The 19,637-nt window shown below is 40.3% G+C and overlaps 1 protein-coding gene across 2 annotated transcripts in view; it reads right to left on the bottom strand.

Annotated features, from left to right (window-relative positions):
* mms19 (MMS19 homolog, cytosolic iron-sulfur assembly component) overlaps positions 1-19,637 on the bottom strand; it is a 68,604-nt gene that overhangs the window by 38,053 nt on the left and 10,914 nt on the right. For both annotated transcript variants that reach the window (XM_043712978.2, XM_043712980.2), the window contains 10 exons: positions 16,512-16,612; positions 14,479-14,564; positions 13,333-13,407; positions 11,946-12,015; positions 7,377-7,505; positions 5,950-6,011; positions 4,035-4,121; positions 2,302-2,376; positions 1,421-1,498; positions 542-680 (listed from right to left, as the gene is read on the bottom strand). In XM_043712978.2, the coding sequence (XP_043568913.2) occupies positions 542-680; positions 1,421-1,498; positions 2,302-2,376; positions 4,035-4,121; positions 5,950-6,011; positions 7,377-7,505; positions 11,946-12,015; positions 13,333-13,407; positions 14,479-14,564; positions 16,512-16,612 (902 nt within the window). The remainder of the gene's footprint in view (positions 1-541; positions 681-1,420; positions 1,499-2,301; positions 2,377-4,034; positions 4,122-5,949; positions 6,012-7,376; positions 7,506-11,945; positions 12,016-13,332; positions 13,408-14,478; positions 14,565-16,511; positions 16,613-19,637) is intronic.

The raw sequence follows: 19,637 nt of genomic DNA, 5'->3' as shown, positions 1-19,637 counted from the left end.
TATGCCAGCTGTGAGGAAGAACATGTCCAAGACAAAAATAAAGAAGGAAGTTAATCAACAAAGAATAAAGAAATTTTTTTGACCGCACATGCAAAACATACAAAAGGAAAACATCCTGCAGTGAGCTGGTAAACAACACCACATTGAATACAAACAAATCTCAAATTTTTAAAAGCTTTTAAATGGCAACAATTTAATATATTGTCAGCGAGAAAAAATCTTCAAGGGATTTCCAGTAGTTTGTTCAACTTGAAAATGGTCAGCATGTGTGAATTGTCCAGTTTCTCCTCAGTACATCAAGATGTACTCTGCAACATAAGAACCTTGAGAACTGCTTGATGCTGAAATCAGATGATTAAAATGGAATGTGTTTGGCTCCCCAGCGTTGAAATGTTTCTCTTTCAAGTACAAAACTGACAGTACATCTATCTGGAAAGGCCTGAAAACCTCAGGTTACTAATTTAGACAGGTAATGGTTTCTATACTTATTCATGGAGTGAGATCGATGCATTGGATACAAAGGGGTAGATTTCATCCATACCCTGTAGAACATTATTGAGGAATGCATCCAGACTATCCTCTGCATCCGAATCGATAACTGACTTGGACAGACTAGTTGATAGTGCCTGGAGAGCAGCAAGACCTTCAGCTTCAACCTTTTCACTTGCTGTCTGAAAGACCTAGAAAAATTTAAAGGGTATATGTAATGATCAAAATGGGCCTGACCAACTCCCACTCTGCCATAAATGAAACAGCACATGATCCATTTAACAAGTATCTGGCTTTATAACATATGTTGTGTCAAAGCAATGCTAGAAATTACTCAGGGTTTAGAGCCCACCACTCTCAGAGTGAAAGTGCTCCTTTCAAGCACCCGAGAGAGGAAACAGGCTAGGAATGTTCTCAATTCAGTTCTCAGCGGGCACTCAAAATGCAATTCATTCTCAGCTGTTTAGGCCATTCAGCCGAACTGGCTCTTTGTAGTGATCATGCTCCATGAGCCTCCTCCTACCCTCTTCATCTTACCCGACCAAACACAACCATCTGCTCCTTTTGCAGTCATGTCTATTTCACTTCTCTTAAATGCAGCAATGCTATTTGCCTTAGCTGCATCTTGTAACTGAACTTACATATTCTCATCACTATCTGGGTATTTAATCCCAAATCCCCACCTGCATCACTCATGCCTGTCTAATATTTATAACCAATAGTTTTGGACTCCCCTTCAAGATGAAATATGTTCTGTACACCCAATCCACACCCTTACCACTCTACTGGGGGGGTTGGTATCTTGAATCACACATTTAAACTATAGTGGGTTTGAATCCTTATCCTTTAAGAAGGATTAGTACGGCAAACTGAATCAGGGTTAACACTCTAGAAGGTAGATATTGCACAGTCTATATATTCTTGTGCTTACCTCTCTGCGTATAGAGTGCCAAAGAGCTGGTAGGAATTCTTTCAACTCCTTCTTCCTATAATCTCTGCAGCATGTTGTCTATGAGGGACAAGAAAGCAGGGAAAGTTATCTTCTTTTATTGATTCTCAGGGTCTCACAGGCGACACCACACATATATTGCTAATTGTCATGAAGGTGGTGGTGATGCATTGTCTTCCTTGAACTTCTGCAGTCCATGTCGCTCCACAGTGCTATTTGTTTCAGGATTCTGACTCAGCCATGAAAGAACAGCTAATAGATAGTCAAGTTGAGACCGTGGTGTTGGAAAAGCACAGCAGGTCAGGCAGCATCCAAGGAGCAGGCAAATTGACGTTTTAGGCAAAAGCCCTTCATCAGGAAGCATTCTTGATGATGCTGACAAGCACAGTACAAAGATGTTGTGTTTTTATTTCATATCTATATCCCTTTTTTTCATCATTTTCATTTTTTAAATCAATATTGCACTTCACTACAATAGCAGCACAAGTTTTAGTTGGCCACTTGCAACCTATTGATTTAAGAGTAGCACTTAATATACATATGTGCCATTTGAGGCCCATCTCCCTTTCTCTTCCCTCAATGGAACAGTAAATGTAGTGAAATAGGAAGCAAGGTCAGATCAGCAGCTACAAGAAAATGAAAAGGGTTTTGTCAAATGGCACACCTACATGTTTTGACAGAATGATTGGTCTCAGCTATCCATTCACCATTACCCATGTAGCTGCAATAATCTGGATTTTCCTGTTCAGGTGAGTGATCTTAAAAAGGGATAAGCCAGATTTACTAAAGGACATCACAGCCCAAACCCAGAGTCCTTGATCACCAACACCACAGAGAATTTCGAACAGGAACACCTCACCTACCAGAGTCCGAAGGGAATCCACTTTGGCACTCTGAATATCCGAATCCAGTTTCTCAATCAGGAGTGGCATTAGGAACTAAGAACACAAGGAACATTTTTGTCAAATTAATACAATTCTGAGAAAAGATGCAAAACTAAATTAAGACAAGCCTTCACTTCCCCATCATCTAACAACCACTAACACTCAATATCAAATGTCACAAAAGAAAAAGAGCCTGTTTCTGTCATATTTCTACAACTGTCATCAAAGGATGAGACACAGACCAGGTGGGAAATATAAAGAGAACAAAATGATACAGGCCGACAGGAACTTTCTGGTTGAAACTGTTTGTAGCAGTACTACTAATGAACACATTGAAGTTTGTTCACACTTCCTTAAGAATCTGATTAATCTCTACATAAAAGTTGGAAGGTTGAAACATCACTAACAATTTGACAGGAATAAGCATGCCTGTTTTATTACAGGCATAAGTAATCGTGATCATAAGTAAACTCTTAATGTATGTGGGGGGGGGGGGGGCGGGGGTGAAGACTTGTAGGTGATAAAGGTCTATCCCTGCATTGTATCGACTGCACGTTTTTGCCACATCAACCTCAAGTATATAACCCCAAGGCACAGGATGAGATATGATACCTATGCCATACTACTCACTAGTGTTATCTGCACCAATCTACTGCCAACTCCATATCTGAGCCCTTTCTGACTAACCAACCATTATCATACTGGCATAGACTTGTTGGGCCAAATAATCCATTTCTCAACTGTAAATGCTACTTAGTAATGATAGAAGTATGTGTCTTGGAATCAGGAAATATTTTGGTCTGTTTTTGCCAATCCTCCCTGCTGGGGGCATCATCTCCTTGAAGGCATACAGTACTATAGGTAATCACCAACAGTTCAAAGTTACCATGCTTCAGGGACAAATCCTGAATCACAAGCTAGTGGGCAGCACGATGGCACAATGGTTAGCACTGCTGTCTCACAGCAGCAGAGACCCAGGTTCAATTCCCGCCTCAGACGACTGACTGTGTGGAGTTTGCACATTCTCCCAATGTCTGCATCGGTTTCCTCCCACAGTGCAAAGATGTGCAGGTCAGGTGAATCGGCCATGCTAAATTGCCCGTAGTGTTAGGTGAAGGGGTAATGTAGGGGTATGGGTGGGTTGTGCTTCGGCGGGTCTGTGTGGACTTGTTGGGCCGAAGGGCCTATTTCCACACTAAGTAATCTAATCTATATTGACTGAAGTATCAGTGTCAGGTCTGACACTGCCCTCAGACTAACTTAGAACAAGAGACACCAAAAGCAAGGACAGTTAAGGTGAGATTTAATTTGGGTGTTCAAACTTCTGGGGAATAAATAAGACTACAACAATTGTTTAGAAGAATCAGAAGGAGATTCATTTATTTAACAAATCTATGATGATGTGTTGCCTGAAAGGGCAGTGGAAGTGGTACAAGAGTAACATGAAAAAGGGAATTCGATAAATACTTGAAGAAGCAAAAGAATTGTGAGGCTACGATGAGAAAGTAGGGTGAGAGGGAGCAATTGGTTCTCTTTCCAAGAGCCGGTACAGGCACACTGTGTCAAAAGGCTTCCCTTCAGTCTTATACAATTCTAAAAAGTCACAGGAAAGTCTTAATTGATAGTTTGTTGGTTGCATTGGTGCTGGTGCCTATCACCACACCCCAGTAGAAATGCTAAAGCATTCTGACAGACTAGATTACTGATAATACCTCTGCAAACCGGGGTGTGGCAGTAAGTACAGATCGCAGGCTCAACACTAACTCCTCTTGAGATATCCCATGTGGGTCATTTGGAGGCTGCAAATAAAAGCAGAATGAAGTCAGATTCTAATAATAACATGCACTCAACACAATCCATTCATTCAAACGAGAAGGATTTCTGTAAAAGGATTCCTTGCTCTCCAGTTACTTTATTGCATGAGAGTTCCAAGGTTCCAATTTAAAGGGATCATTAGCACTTCAGCACATCATTCAATGCCATTCATTTATTTTCCTCCACCGTTACAATTCTTTCCATTTTGTAAAATGTACATGATTCCTCCAACACTTGCTTTCTGCAAACATTAAAAAAAAGTTAAAGCATTCCCTGTAACCTCACAATGTTGAAATGTGACTGATCTCAAGATCTCCTTCTTCACTGCATTCCCCGTCAAATACCAGACTAATGCCATTTACAAGCTCGCTGACGACACCACCATAGTCGGTCGAATCTCAGATGGTGATGAAACAGCCTACAGATAGGAGGTGGAAGACCTGGAAAAATGGTGCACTGAGAACACTAGCTCTCAATGCCGGCAAAACCAATGAACTCATTATTGACTTTCGGCGGGATGTTACCCATGCCCCCTACACATTAACAGCACAGAGGTGGAATGAGTGGAGAGTGTCAAACTTCTGGGAGTGGTCATCCACAACAAGCTTTCTTGGACTCTTCATGTGGATGCACTGGTTACAAAGGGTCAACAATGTCTCTCCTTCCTCAGACAGCTGAGGAAATGTGGCATGACAGCTAATACCCTTGCCAATTTTTATAGGTGCGCCATCGAGAGCATTCTGTCTGGATGTATCACTACCTGGTATAGCAACTGTACCATTCAAGATTGGAGACAGTTACAGAGAAAGTGGTGAATTCGGCCCAGACAATCACAAAGGCCAACCTCCTATCTATAGAATCCATCTACCAGACCCGCTGTCAAGGAAAGGTCGCCAGAATTCTTAAAGATCTACCCCACCTTGGCAATGTTTTTCTACAACCTCTATCATCAGACAAAAGGTATCAAAGCCTGAACATACGCACCAGCTGGTTCCGTAACATTTTTTACCCTACTGTTGTTAGAATACTGAATGGACTCACAAACTCTAAACATTCGCCTGTATCCGTGTTTTTGTTTTTGCCGCTATTTACCTATTACTTACTATCTATGCTACATAACTCTGTGATCTGCCTGTATTATTCGTAAGGCAAAGCTTTTCACTGTGCCTCGGTACACGTGACAATAAATTCAATTCAATTCAATTCTTTTCCAGGGTCTGAAGACTCAAACGCCTCACCTTCTCTTCTTTCAAAAACTGCTAAGACTTTATCTCCCACATACACAAAACGTTACTGGAAATGGAGGCAAAAATCAGAAACCCACCCCTCAGATCAATCAAGGGTCAAGCATCAGCACTATACCACTGATCACTTGCATTGATCATCTTCAGAGGGTCAGTGCAGATTCAGATGGGCTGAATGGCCTCTATCTGCACTGTAGGGATTCTATGATTCACCCAGCCTGAAGGATCTTGAGAAGGCAGATGTGGAGAGGGTTATTCCTCTTATGGGGGAGTCCAGAACTAGGGATCACCATTTAAAAATAAAGCACATCCTTTTGAAAGAGATAATGCAATTTCCCCCTCACAACTACCTTAATTCATAAGCTTGTGGAAGCAGAGTATTTGAATATCTTTAAGTCAGGAAGAAAGAGAGTGAAAGGTTTTCAAAAGCAGATGGAATTGTGGATTTGAGATCACATTTATATCAACCATAATCTTATTCATGCCAGAACTTCTGCTCCTTGTTCATAGATGCATAAACTGGTATACTTAAAACACAAACTCAATCTTCTCATCAAGACTGACTTACCGGTGTAAAATCAATGGGAAAATAGCATGAAGTGATCTCAAAGAACTCTTCCACAAAGTTCCCTATAAACAAAGAAAGAAATCAATAGCTAAGCAGAAGGCAAAATAAATTGAATAGTATCTAAACAGAACACATTCTTTTATATCTTAATTCAATTCAGTAGAAACTAAGCAGGTTCTGCTTATTAAACCAAGATTTATTTGCACTCCGGATTAAAAATATATACATAACAGTTCCAATTTTCACTCTGTTTCTTTGCTGAGTGCGCCAATTTAAGGTGGGGTCCTTTTTCCGTGCACCAAAAGTCTCTGTATCTAATCAAGACATAAGCCATGAATTAATGGCTTGCACTTTCTCCAGAGTCAGCAGGCTGTTGTTTTAAGGTCTCCTTTAGGACATGAGTGCATTATCTTAATAAACACTGATGTAGTACAGGCATATTGATATTCCATTTACCCTCACAGGTGGATCACAAAAATTCCAAGGAACCACTCCAAGAACAGAAAGGGTCTTCCTGAATATCCTGGAACATATATCCATGAACTAACACCATCAAGATATCATTTTCACATCATTATATCATGATCACATCACTTCCTGTACTATAGAAAATGAGGTAGTCAAATTGGACAATTGTGATTACAATTCCAAAGTACTTAGTGACAGACACTTGTCCTAAATGCAACAGCAAAATAAATGCTTGGTTTCCCTTATTGTGTTTAACCAAAATTACTTGGTAACTGTACAAAGTAAAGTCGTCACAGTCCCCAGATGACTATACAGCTGCTTTCTCAGAGTGACGACTAGCATGAACATCTTTCGCAAATGTAGACAATAAATGTCAGCAGACTGTTCAATCACAGTGCAATATTTTGAAAAGTCTGATCAAGTTTTCATCTCAAGTCGACACAAGCAGATTTCGAGATTTTTTTTGGGAGAGTGTGGTTTACCAATTCAGGATATTTGGTTGGAGATGGGAGAGAAAACACATGCACATAGGAAGAACCTTATAACTGTAGTGTCGTGGGTGCAGAAGAAGGAGGTAAGACGTGGAACTATATCTGTGTGACAGCCTAACAAAAATAAAATTCAAGCTCCCACACAGCACCTTTGCTGGGTTGCTGGAAACTGAACCAACTCATACACTAAAAATAAACTCATGCGCTCTGACAGGATGTCAGCAAGTTAGCAGTGAGACAGAATGATGGGTGTATATATGTTTGTAGTACACCCAATTGAGAAGTGAAAATAGAATTAATGTTATTTTACTGCTATTACATGGGGTTGTTAGCAGGGTGACAGATCTCAGATGATTTAATTAACAGTATCACACATGAAACACATTTAGGTGTAATTTGTCCAATAGGTTATGTTCCTAGCTCAGTCTCAGGACTATAAAATTGCAGACACTGGCACAAAATACATACCAAGTTCATAATTGTTGATGATGATGTCCCTGGAGATTTGAAAAGCCATTAATAAATTCCGTGGGTCCTTCTCTCCATCCATTGCTTGAATAAAACCAAATGTGAAGTCTGCTGCCAAACTCTTCAATTCTGAGAAGGATGAAAACAAGCTTATTCTGTGCTAAATTCCACAATAACCACACAGAAGGACTCTTAACCTCTCTCAGGACATTTAGGATAGGCAATAAATGCTGGCCTTGCCTGTGACACTCCATGAAGAATATAAAAAAAACCTTTGCTCATTATCTCACTCAGAGTAGGTCGGGGGTGGGGGGGGAAGAAAAGTCTCACTGATTTTGTAGAGAGTAATAAAGATCATGGCTGATTAATATTAATAGGACAGTATAAAGGAAACATCTCTTTTTATTTATCTCTTGTCATAACATCAGATTATCCAATCATTATTATTAAATGTGAGGGTGTGCCGAAAGCAAATTGCATCTTCCATACATACAACAGTTATGAATGAAATTGAACTGAACTAACCATATAGTCATACTCTTGGAATCATACCTTACACAAAAGTCCCAAATGACACTGTCACAATGCCTGTAAAGGCTCTGTACCACCAGCAGGACAGACCCAATTGAAGTGGTAGCACAGTCGTACACAGGAGAGGGCTGCTCTATATTCACTCTGGACCCCATGAAGTTGCATGGCACTAGGTCAAACATAGACAAGGAAACCTGCTGTATGGAGAGTGTCAAGGGGTACAGATGGTACTTGGGTGCAGAATGGGGGACTTCAAAATCTACGACCAAGAGTGTCTCAACAACACGATGACTGACTGAGCTGGTCATATCCTAAAGGACATTAGAGACCGAGCAGCTCGGGTATATAATTCTTTGAAGTTTGCATCTCAAGGAGGAGTTGGAACATTATGTTGAAGTTGTACAGGACATTGATGAGCCTCCCCTGGAGTACACTGTCCAGTTCTGGTTTCTATCATAGGGAGGATATTATTAAACTGGACAGGGTTCAGAAGAGATTCACCAGATTGTTGCTGGGAATGGAGGGTGTGAGTTATAAGGAGAAACTGGAACTTTTTCCACTGGATTGATTGGACGAAAGGGTCTGTTTCTGTGCTGTATGGCTTTATGACGAAACTGCAAAACTGGGTCTGTGGCAATGTGGGAATCAACAAGAGGGAAAAGTATAAATTATCCTCACCCCCAATGTGTCTGTTGCAGATGCAGGTGAAAGTATTGGTAAGAGTGACCACCACACAATCACTGTAGAGAGCAAGTCCTGTCTTCATACTGGAATTACTCTCGGTCATGTTGTGTGGAACTATCACTGTGCTAAATGGCATAGACTTTGAAGCAATGTAGAACTATCACTGTGCTAAATGGCATAAACTTTGAAGCATGCTGGACATCCACCATGCACTGTGGCCCATCAGCAGTAACCAAATTGTACTCCAGCACAACTGCAATTTCCTGGCCCAACATAACCCCACTCTGCCATGACCATCAAGTTAGAGGATCAACTCTGTTTCAATGGAAAGTGCAGGAGGGTAAGTATCAGGTATACTTGAAGCTAAGGTGTCAACCAGGCAAAGCTACAAAACAGGACAGCAGCAAGTGAAGAAACAGAACAAATTATTCCACAAATAACAGATTATATCTAAGTTCTGCAGTGCTCCAGCATCTAGCCATGAATGGTGGTGGACAATTAAATTGGAAGAGGGTCTACAAAAATCCCTATCATCAATAATGGGTAGGCCCAGCACATACTAACAGATTCAAGAACAGCTTCTTCCACGCTGTTATTAAGACTTATGAATGGACCTCTCATTTTATTAGAATTGAACTTCCTCTGCACTTTCACAGTAGCTGTAACACTATATTCTGAATTCTGTTCTACTACCCTGATGTACTTATATAAGGTAAGATTTGACTTGTTAGCATGTAAAACAATATTTTTCACTGTATCTCAGTACATACGACAATAATAAATCAAACTGAAACATTCTCAACAGTCATCAGCCAGAAATGCCAACCTTCCTCCTGTTTGCTCCGGATGCTCCGGTTTCCTCCCACACTCCAAAAATGTGCAGGTTAGGTGAATTGGCCACGCTAAATTGCCTGTAGTGTTAGGTGCAGGGGTAAATGTAGGGGAATGGGTCTGGGTGGGTGTGCTTCGGCGGGTCGGTGTGGACTTGTTGGGCCGAAGGGCCTGTTTCCACACTGTAAGTAATCTAATCTAATCTAATCTTCTCCAGAGGTCCTAGTATCTTAGATACCACTCCACGTAAAAGAAACGGTTGGAGGCACTAGATACTGCAAGGACTGTGGAATAAAATAAAGCAAAGAACTGCAAATGCTGAAACAAAAACAAAAATGGCTAGAGAACCTCAACAGGAATTAAGAGTCATCGGACTTGAAACGTTAACTGTTTTCTCTGTGTGGATGGTGTCAGACCTGCTGAGGTTCTCCAAGAGTTTCTGTTATTGTTGCAAAGACAGTATTGTAGAATATAATGAAAATGTATTGTCCAGAACTTGCCACAGTCCCAGTAGAGCTACAAAACTGGTATTTATATGACAATTTGGAAAATTGCCAAATATGTCCCATACACCAAAAGCAGGACAAATCCAACCTGGCCAATTACTAGCCCATCAATTTGATCTTCATCATCAGAAAAGGAAGATATTATCAACTGTGCTATCAAACCGCACTTGCTAAACAACAACCTTCTCAATGGCTCTAGTGAAAACCAAACTGCAAGTCACTCAGTCCCTGATCTCACTACAACCTTGGTTCAAACATGGACAAAAGAGCTAAATTCCAGAAGGTGAGGTGAGGTGAGAATAACTGCTCTGGAGTGACTGCGGTATTAAGGTTTTCGAGCAAAACTGGATACTATGGGAATCATGAGAAAACTCTGCGCTGGTTGGAGTCATACTTGGCGCAAAGAAAAGTGGTCGGAGATCAGTCATCTCAGTTCCAGGACATTTCTGCAGGAATTCCTCAGAATTCATGCCCTTGGCCCAACCACCTTCAGCTGCTTCATCAATGACCTTCCCTCCATCATAAGGTCAGAAATGTGGATGTCTGCAGATAATAAGACAATTTTCAGCAAAATTTATAACGCCTCAGATGCTAAAGCAGCCCATGTGCAAATGCAGCAACACGAGGATAATATCCAGGCTTGGGCTGACAAGTGTTAAGTAACACTCAAGCCAGACAATGACCATATCCAATAAGAGCTGAAAATGTGTTGCTGGAAAAGTGCAGCAGGTCAGGCAGCATCCAAGGAACAGGAGAATCGACGTTTCGGGCATAAGTCCTTCTTCAGGAAGGGCATAAGCCCTTCTTCGGGCTTATGCCCGAAACGTCGATTCTCCTGTTCCTTGGATGCTGCCTGACCTGCTGCGCTTTTCCAGCAACACATTTTCAGCTCTGATCTCCAGCATCTGCAGCCCTCACTTTCTCTCATATCCAGTAAGAGACAATCTAACCACCATCACTGAATTCCCCCACCATAAACATCCTGGGAATTACCAATGACCAGAAACTGAACTGGACTAGTCACACAAATACTGTGGCTGCAAGGTCAGATCAGACTCAGAATTCTGCAGTGTGTAACTGACTCAAAGCTTGCCCACCATCAACAAAGCACAAGTCAGGAGTGTGATGAACCTTCTACACTTGCCTGGATGAGTGCAGCTTCAAGAACACTCAGGAAGCTTGATAACATTCAGGACAAAGTGGGCAACTGATCGACACCACATTCACAAGCGTTCAATCTCTCCACCAAAGACATACAGCAGCAGCAGTTAAAAGGTGCACTGCAAAAGTTCTCCAAGGATTCTCAGACAGCACCTGCCACACCCAAGAATTGTTAGGACCATGGTAACAGACAGATAAGAACACTACTACTTGCGAGTTGTTCTCCAAGCCACTGACTTGGAAATGTATTGTCATTTGCTGAGTCATAATTTTGAACTCCTTTTAAAAGCACAGGGATGGTAACTATCAAATAGACTACAACATTTCAAGATGGTGGCTTTCATCACCTTATCAAGGGCATTAGGGTTAGGCAATCAGTGTTGGTCCAGCCAGTGAGGCCCAAAATCTCCTGAATGAATAAAGACAAAAGGGCATTTAGGTGGGGATGAGTTAGGATTTGTCAGAACAATCTTAAGGGGTTGAATGTTCCCAACCACTTCCTATTTGATGGATTTCCATCAGAAATTACGAAGCAAAAAATTTGAAATGTTTTGCAATAACACTTGGTTTGATCAAGGGTGGAGGACAATCACACTTTTCACTTAAGTGTACTTTAATGCCTCCCTTTATCCATTTCCAATGTATGACAGTGATAAACAGAAACTCGCTTTAATGTAGCCACATTACCTACAGCATATGGACAGCAGCAGTTCAAGAAGGTAGCTCAGCACCATCTTCTCAAGGACAAGGGTTGAGCAATAAATGCTGGCCAGTCAATGATGCCCTCGTTCCACATGTGAATAAAAAAGTGGAAGTGAGATGTGCAAAGAGAATAGAACAAAACAATGAAATATACCTTGCTCTCTGGTATCCATTAAATTTGAGATGATGGTGTACACAGAATGCCGATCAGATTGCATCAGGGACTAAAGAAAAGAAAAGACATTAAAAGAAACACACAAAATACCTTCACACCTCACGAGGCTACAGTACTTACAAATCACATAGTATATTGCCAAAATGTCCCAAGGTGCTCAGTAAGACCACTATCAATTAAAACATTTTGAGCAGTTCGGACATCGATCCAGAGAAGGAGAAATCAAAAAAAGATGAAGGTTTATCAAAGTCAGGGGTTTATGGGAAAGAAAAGGAGGTAGAGAGGATTAGGGTAGGAATCATAGATCTTAGGGGCTAGATAGCTAAAATCTATCATTGGATTCAGTCTCAGGCCATCATCCATCTATGTACCACTCCCTCTCAGTCTCCTTAATCAGGAACAATGACCAGAACCCAAGATAAACAAAGCAAGGGAGCATATAAAGAATGCAAGAGTACTGAGAAGGGTAGAAAAGTGACAGACATTGGAAGGCGTGTCCACAGGAGTGTCCTTCCAATGGCAGGACAGTGACATAAGGTGGTAAAGAAGGCATACGGAATGCTTCCCCTCATTGGGAGAGGTGCTGACAATGACAGCAGGGATGTAATGCTGGAACTATACAAGTCACTGGTTAGACCAAAAATGAAAATTTGTATATGGTTCCGGTCACATCACAGAAAGGACATGATGACTCTACGTTGTTCAGAGGAGACTTACAAGAATGCTGCCAGGATTTGAAAATTGCAGGTATGAGCAAAAATTGCAAAGCCTAGGGATGCTTTCCTTCGAAGAGAGGAGGCTGAAGGATGCCTTAATCAATCAAGGAATATAAAATAATGATGGATTTGTTGAGTGGACAGAGAAGACCAATTTTTCCTAGCAGAAAATCACCAGTGGGCACAAACATAATGTACAAGAACAGAAATTTCTGGAGAAACTCAACAAGTCTGGCAGCATCTGTGGAGACAAAGCAGAGCCAACATTTTGAGTCCAGAGTTAACATTTTGGCCCTTCTTCGGAAGTCTATAATGGATTTAAGGTGATTGGGAGAAGGGTTAAAGAGACAAGGAGAAGAACATTTTCCACAGAGGGGAGTGGGTGACTGGAATCCACAACTCTATTTGGTGATCGAGATAGAAACCCTCAACTCATTTAAAAGGAATGAACCGCTGTAAATAACAAAGCTGTGGACCAAGTGCTAATAAGCTGCTCTAATGGGTAGCTGGTTTATTTAGTCGGCACAAACACAGTTGGCTGAATGGCCTTTTTCTGTGCTTAAACTTTTCTATGATTCTAAAACACTGAACTGGGTTTTCTCTTGTCAGTAGTGTTCCACAGGACTTTGATGTTTATCACATTAACTCACCTGGACATGTACCTCCTGGAACAGTGCCTTCAACATTGTTACAGCCAACCCTTCTGGCAGAACAGAGCTCATACTCTAAAGGCAACAGATAAAGCAACAATAGTTAAGCCAGAAAGAATGGATTGATGACAGCTGACAGCATACACAGCTCTGCTTAGTTGCTTTCCAACACAGCACAAAATTGCATTAAATTATTTTTAATATAAAAAAAATTGGAAAATAATTAGGCTTCCACCAACAGAACTCTAACAGAGTAGTCAAATTCAGTGTCCACACATACTGCGTGACTTGCTTCCTGCATTTTCTGCTTTCATTTCGGACTTCCAGTTTTCATACTATTTTACATTGGTACTACAGTAGTTCAATTTTCTTCTGCCCTTTCTTCATATCCCTCACACACTTATTTCCAATAAATTATTTCTCTCTTTTAAATATTTTAATTCAATCTATGGCATTCTAGGGCAATGTGCTCTCTCAGCTCTACGTGCAAAGGAATGTCTCCCTGTATTTAGACTCAACTAGTTCTGTTTGAAATTTTAAGCCTTTGTTTGGAGTTTCCCCTTTAAATAGAGCAATGTCCTTTTAGCAAGCAGGTGAAGATAACAGAACACAAAATGCCCAATATCTTGTACAACAGTAATATGACCTACTTTTGATATATACATTTTCTTGGCTCATACTGCAAACCTTGTCATATTAAATGCAGCTAGGTGAACAAGGGAACTTGCATATACACAAGACTTAGAACTTTTAGAAGGTGCTAAAGGTTTTTAATTATCTTCAAGTGTAGTCACTGATGGTATGTTGGAAATTTTTTAACTTGGTTTTTAAACTTGGTGCTAGCAGTTCGATCAAAAGATTACTTTCCTGATCAGAAAGCTGAACCACAATTACAGTTGCAATTAACTGTTTCCCCTCTGTGCTCTGAGCAGTGTCAATCACACTCACTTTGACACTGCAAGTTATTCAACACTGCAGCAGGAGTTTTCTGAGATATGGCTGAAGCAAGCTGTTGGAAGAGAGTCAGAGATCTCTAAGCTGCTATTAACTTGTGTTGGAAGTTTGATACTGACATGTATTGACAAGAATATTCCAACATTTACAATTCACTTTAACAAAATATATAAAAACAATAAACATTCTCACCAAGGCTTTCAACCCTTGCAAGACATAAGGTGTGATAATGTAATGATCCTTCAGTCGATCTATATAGAAGATAGCCAGTGCCTCCACTGGAAAAAAAAGAAAAGAACTAAAATTTATATGGTGCTTTTTATAACTATCAGACATCTCAAAGTTTCACAGCCCACGAACTGCTTTTTAAAGAGAGTCACTGCTGTATTGTAGGAAAACTGGCAGCAATTTTCACAAAGCAAATTCTCACCAACTATTGAAAATGACCATATCATTTTCTCATGATATTGGTAGAGAAAAGAATATTGGCCGAAACATCAGGGAAAATTGCCCCATTCTTGGAAATAGTGCCATAGGATTTTTATGTTCATCCAAGCAGGTAGATGTGGCCTCAGCTTAATTTCTCATCTGAAAGATGGCATCTATTACAGTCTTGCACTACGAATGCCACTATAGATTTTTCTTCTTAAGTAGTTTGATGGAGCTTGAACCTGAACTCTTGTGATGCAGAGGTGACATCACATTCCATTGAGATATGGAAAGAAATAACGTTACTTTAAAGTCTTGGCTTTCTTTCTCTCAGGGTGGGAGGTGCGCAGAGGAGGAGGAGAGAGTTCAACAGATAGACAAAGACAGGGAAGGAGACAGAAAAGAATTAAAGGAATCTTTTGCATAGTGGACTGGGTCACTAGGTGTGAGTTGTGCTGACTAACTTGTACAGTTTGTGAGAATGGAGTAATGGTCAAGGTATGGGAGCTCAGTTGGGGTGGCTTGGATCCCTAGCAGATGCATTTGTTAACATTTCTGTATAAGATGCAGCCTTCATTGATTGAGTTTCATTTGACAATCCACCTTTTGCTTGGTAACGTTCACCCTAAAACAAGAAAGGAAGACTATGATGACTCTATGTTGCTCAGAGGAGACTTATAAGAATGTTGCCAGGGTTTGAAATTGCAGGTAGGAACTAAAATTGAAAAGACTACGGAAACCTTCCTAAGAACTGAGGAAACTGAAGGAAGACTTAATCAAGGAGTATAAAATAATGACGGGTTTGGTGAGTAGACAGAGAAGACCCATTTTTCCCAGCAGAAAGGTCAATCATCAGAGGGCACAGACCATGTGTAGAGACTAATACTGTTGGTCACTGTTAGCAAAAATCAGATACTGGGAAGGTTTTACCCAGGACGAGTCATGGAAAAATCCTGGATAATTGGTGATCCTGACCTAAAATTGTAATAACTTTCAATTAAAATTTGTTCTCGTCACAGCAACAATTCAGATTGCCAGAAGTTGCACAACGGAGTGATTTGTACTTCAGAGGATATTTACAGTGAACGATGCAACATAAGAAATAGTTATGTGAAGACTGAGCAAAAGTGAAACAGCTCACATTTTCACAACTATGTGGCAGCATTAATGGTCAAGGACGAACAATCTAGAAAAGTGATTACATTAGAAGTCAGCCTCTCTTCTAATGTGCCTCTTTCCCCACATGATCACTGACCAATCCCTCTTCCAACCTAGTTGGTGGTGTCTGTGAAGCAGAGTCTCTATCATGGCCCTACCTACATACCTAGAACAAAATTAAAAATCACACAACACCAGGTTATAGTCCAACAGGTTTAATTGGAAGCACACTAGCTTCCAATGAAACCTGTTGGACTGTAACCTGGTGTTGTGTGATTTTTAACTTTGTACATCCCAGTCCAACACCAGCATCTCCAAATCATACCTAAAACAATGATGGATTGATTGTAAATCCAAAAAGTAAACAGCAGTACAGGTTGTTCTGCTTTAACATGCATTTCATTAACTCAAATTCGCTATAATGAGATTGGCGAACTGGGGACACTCTTTTAAAGCGCAAACTTTTAAAACGTGTTATTGTAATGCGATTACAGTGCCATTACTTTAAGTGCAGTTTCTAAAGCGTGATGTTTCTGTAACACGTGGTTGCACAAGAATGCAATCATCGCGTTATCGAACTACCTGTATATTTAAAAAGTTAGTTTAGCATCTTCTCAAAGTGTGCACAAAACTCTTACCTTCTCTTTGTTTGAGAGACGAATAAGACAGCAGCAAAACCTGAGAGAGGAGCTGAATCCCCCGGCTTCTTATTCTTGGCTCAGAATTCGTCAAACATTTCCTGTAAATCAAAATGCATTTTAAGAAACAACACAATTAGACTTGATCCAACCAGTGTCAGTGTTCATTCAGTTATAACATGTAATCACTGATGGAAGTTTACTCCTTTGCATTGATACCAATTCCTTGCTTTAATTCAGTGTTTTCTCAAGATGCAGGCTCTTTCTAAAATATGGTAAGAGAACCATCAATGCAATGATAGCCGAGACAATGCGTCTGTTTCAGTGTTGCCCTAATAAAATCAGCTAACTCGGCCAACATCAGCATGATGATTTTTGCAGTGTACTGTGCAAACCAGAAAGCGACACAGAATTGTGTCTTTGCACTCTGGTAATAAGGAGCTCTGATTCAGACAGCACACTGATATTTTGAAGTATTTTTGGTGAGGAAACAGATGCACTAGGAGCCAAGGCTAAACATCAAGTGTTTCAGTACTCATTCTTTTAAAAAAAAGCAACGATAACAGTCTTTCTAAACACAAGTGCTGCCACTATGAATAATTAATCCCTCTCACTCTAACTTTATCAAACTTATTCTTTTTTAGCTGCTCTAAGTAGAGGAGACTAATTGCTATTGTAAACTTTAATTAATCCTATTGAAGACCAATTTCAAGGCAAAGGCCTATTACATAGGATAGTGAAGGCGGCATTAGGTATGCTTTACTTTATTGGTCAGAGTATTGAGTACAGGAGTTGGGACGTCATGTTGCGGCTGTACAGGACATTGGTTAGGCCTCTTTTGGAATATTGCGTGCAATTCTGGTCTCCTTTCTATTGGAAAGATGTTGTGAAACTTGAAAGGGTTCAGAAAAGATTTACAAGGATGTTGCCAGGGTTGGAGGATTTGAGCTATAGGGAGTGGTTGAATAGGCTGGGGCTGTTTTCCCTGGAGCGTCGGAGGCTGAGGGATGACCTTATAGAGGTTTACAAAATCATGAGGGGCATGGATAGGATAAACAGAGCAAGTTTCTTCCCTGGGGTGGGGGAGCCCAGAACTAGAGGGCATAAATTTAAGGTGAGAGGGGAAAGATATAAAAGAGACCTATGGGGCAACTTTTTCACACAGAGGGTGGTACATGTATGGAATGAGCTGCCAGAGGAAGTGGTGGAGGCTAGTACGATTACAACATTTAAAAGGCATCTGGATGGGTATATGAACAGGAAGGATTTGGAGGGATATGGGCCGGGTGCTGGCAGGTGGGACTAGATTGGGTTGGGATATCTGGTCGGCATGGACCAGTTGGACTAAAGGGTCTGTTTCCATGCTGTACATCTCTATGACCTAGCTATTCCAGCTCGCGAAATCATTCCTTAAACTTTTCGGAAAGTTAAAAGAATCATCCATGAGAGCTAACAGTCGCTTCAGTATTTTGGGTCAGACAAAGAGGTAAAATCAAATCAAATCAGTCCCAGTGACACAGACTTGACAAGTACGTGAGAACATCAGGGAACAGCTTTATTAGCCAAAGGCAATGTTGCAGCTCTTTATCTCAGCTCATGTGTAAAGAACATGTGGGCAAGGCATTAGCTGTATCTGGTATCTGTGAAGCAATGTTCAAACAAGGAGTCTTGAAGATTAGGCACAAAGAGATATTCATGGTTCAGTCACAACGAAGAACAAAATTATATTTAACCTACACTAGACAGCAAATTTAGGAACTTATATTGATCTTACTAGATGAAAGAGGTTGGAAATACAGACATCGATATAGCTCCTTTACATGCCCATGGGTCATCTAAACAACTTCATATCCAAGAAACAACAATTATGTATAGTTGCTGTGTAATGTAAGAAACACAGCAGCCAAATTATGCACAGCAATTTTTTACAATTAGCAGTGTGACAACGACCAGACAACTAACATTTATGATGCTAGTTCAGGGTTAAACATCGGCTGAGACTCAGAGGATAATTGTCCCGCTTTTCTTTGAAGAATGCTGTGGAGTCTTTCATGAACAGCTGAAAGGCTGCTTGAGGCCTTCAATAAATGTCTTATCAAAAACACAACACCTTTGGCAGTTGTGCAGCCACTCAATAGAACATCGGGAGTGAGGAACTAATTGGTGTGCTCAATTCCTGCAGTGGGACTTGACTTCACAATCTTCTAACTTAAAGGTGACCAACTGAGCCATAGCTCAAATTCTCACAAATTACTGGTTGCATAAATATGGCTTGCATAGAACAGTGAGTGATAATCTGACAGAAGTATTCAGAGGAATTCGATCAAGTAGATATAGAGAAATTAATCATTCTGGTAAAAGAAATCAACTTTGCACATAAGAAAATCTGCAAACTCCCCCCTCCCCCACCCCAAAACATCATTGATGCTAGGGACAAATTTCAAGACAGAGATCATTAGGTAAGGACGTAGATCAGAAGAGGATAAACCTGTTCTGAGGTACAGAATAACTTTGAACAACTTTGTGTTAAAATATGAAGCTGAAAAATCTTTTTGCTTTGCACATTGCATAGGATCAATAATCAGTAAATTGTAATGGCCAACACCAACCCAATTAAACAAATACCTGGCTAATCAAACAGCATTATATATTGATACTCTATAAACTACATTTCCAAGGAGGACACAAATTCTTGTTAACTGTTGGTCAAAGTAGCTCATCAAAACTTAATTCTATGTTTGCAACAGATAGAGAAAATGGTCAGCAGAAAAATGAACTACCAATAAAGTTTACAAGATCCAAAAGCACAAAAGATAATTCACCTTCAACTTTAACATGTGAACACTGAACATTAAAATAACAATGAAGTTTCAAGAATAATTTCACGAAGTAGAAGACTCAAGGTTTAGTTCTTTTGTTCCTTCTATTAGCTAAACTCAATTTGCACTTCATAATTTAGAGTCACTGGAATAGAGAAGATGATGTTAAAAAACCCAAGTTCATAGCAATCCACTATCTGGTTATTACTGAGTTAAACATAGAAGGGCAGGAGCAAGATCAGCTGTGAATCATCCTACAGCCAGGCAAGAATTATTTTCTCGGCTAACAACAAGAAGTCATACTTAA

This window comes from Chiloscyllium plagiosum, unplaced genomic scaffold (genome assembly GCF_037043375.1).
Source record: "Chiloscyllium plagiosum isolate Xiang-an unplaced genomic scaffold, Cpla_swu_hap1 HiC_scaffold_22, whole genome shotgun sequence".
NCBI classification, from domain to species: Eukaryota; Metazoa; Chordata; class Chondrichthyes; order Orectolobiformes; family Hemiscylliidae; genus Chiloscyllium; species Chiloscyllium plagiosum.
Note: the sequence above shows the minus strand (reverse complement) of the source record. Positions and strands in the feature narration are given on the sequence as shown.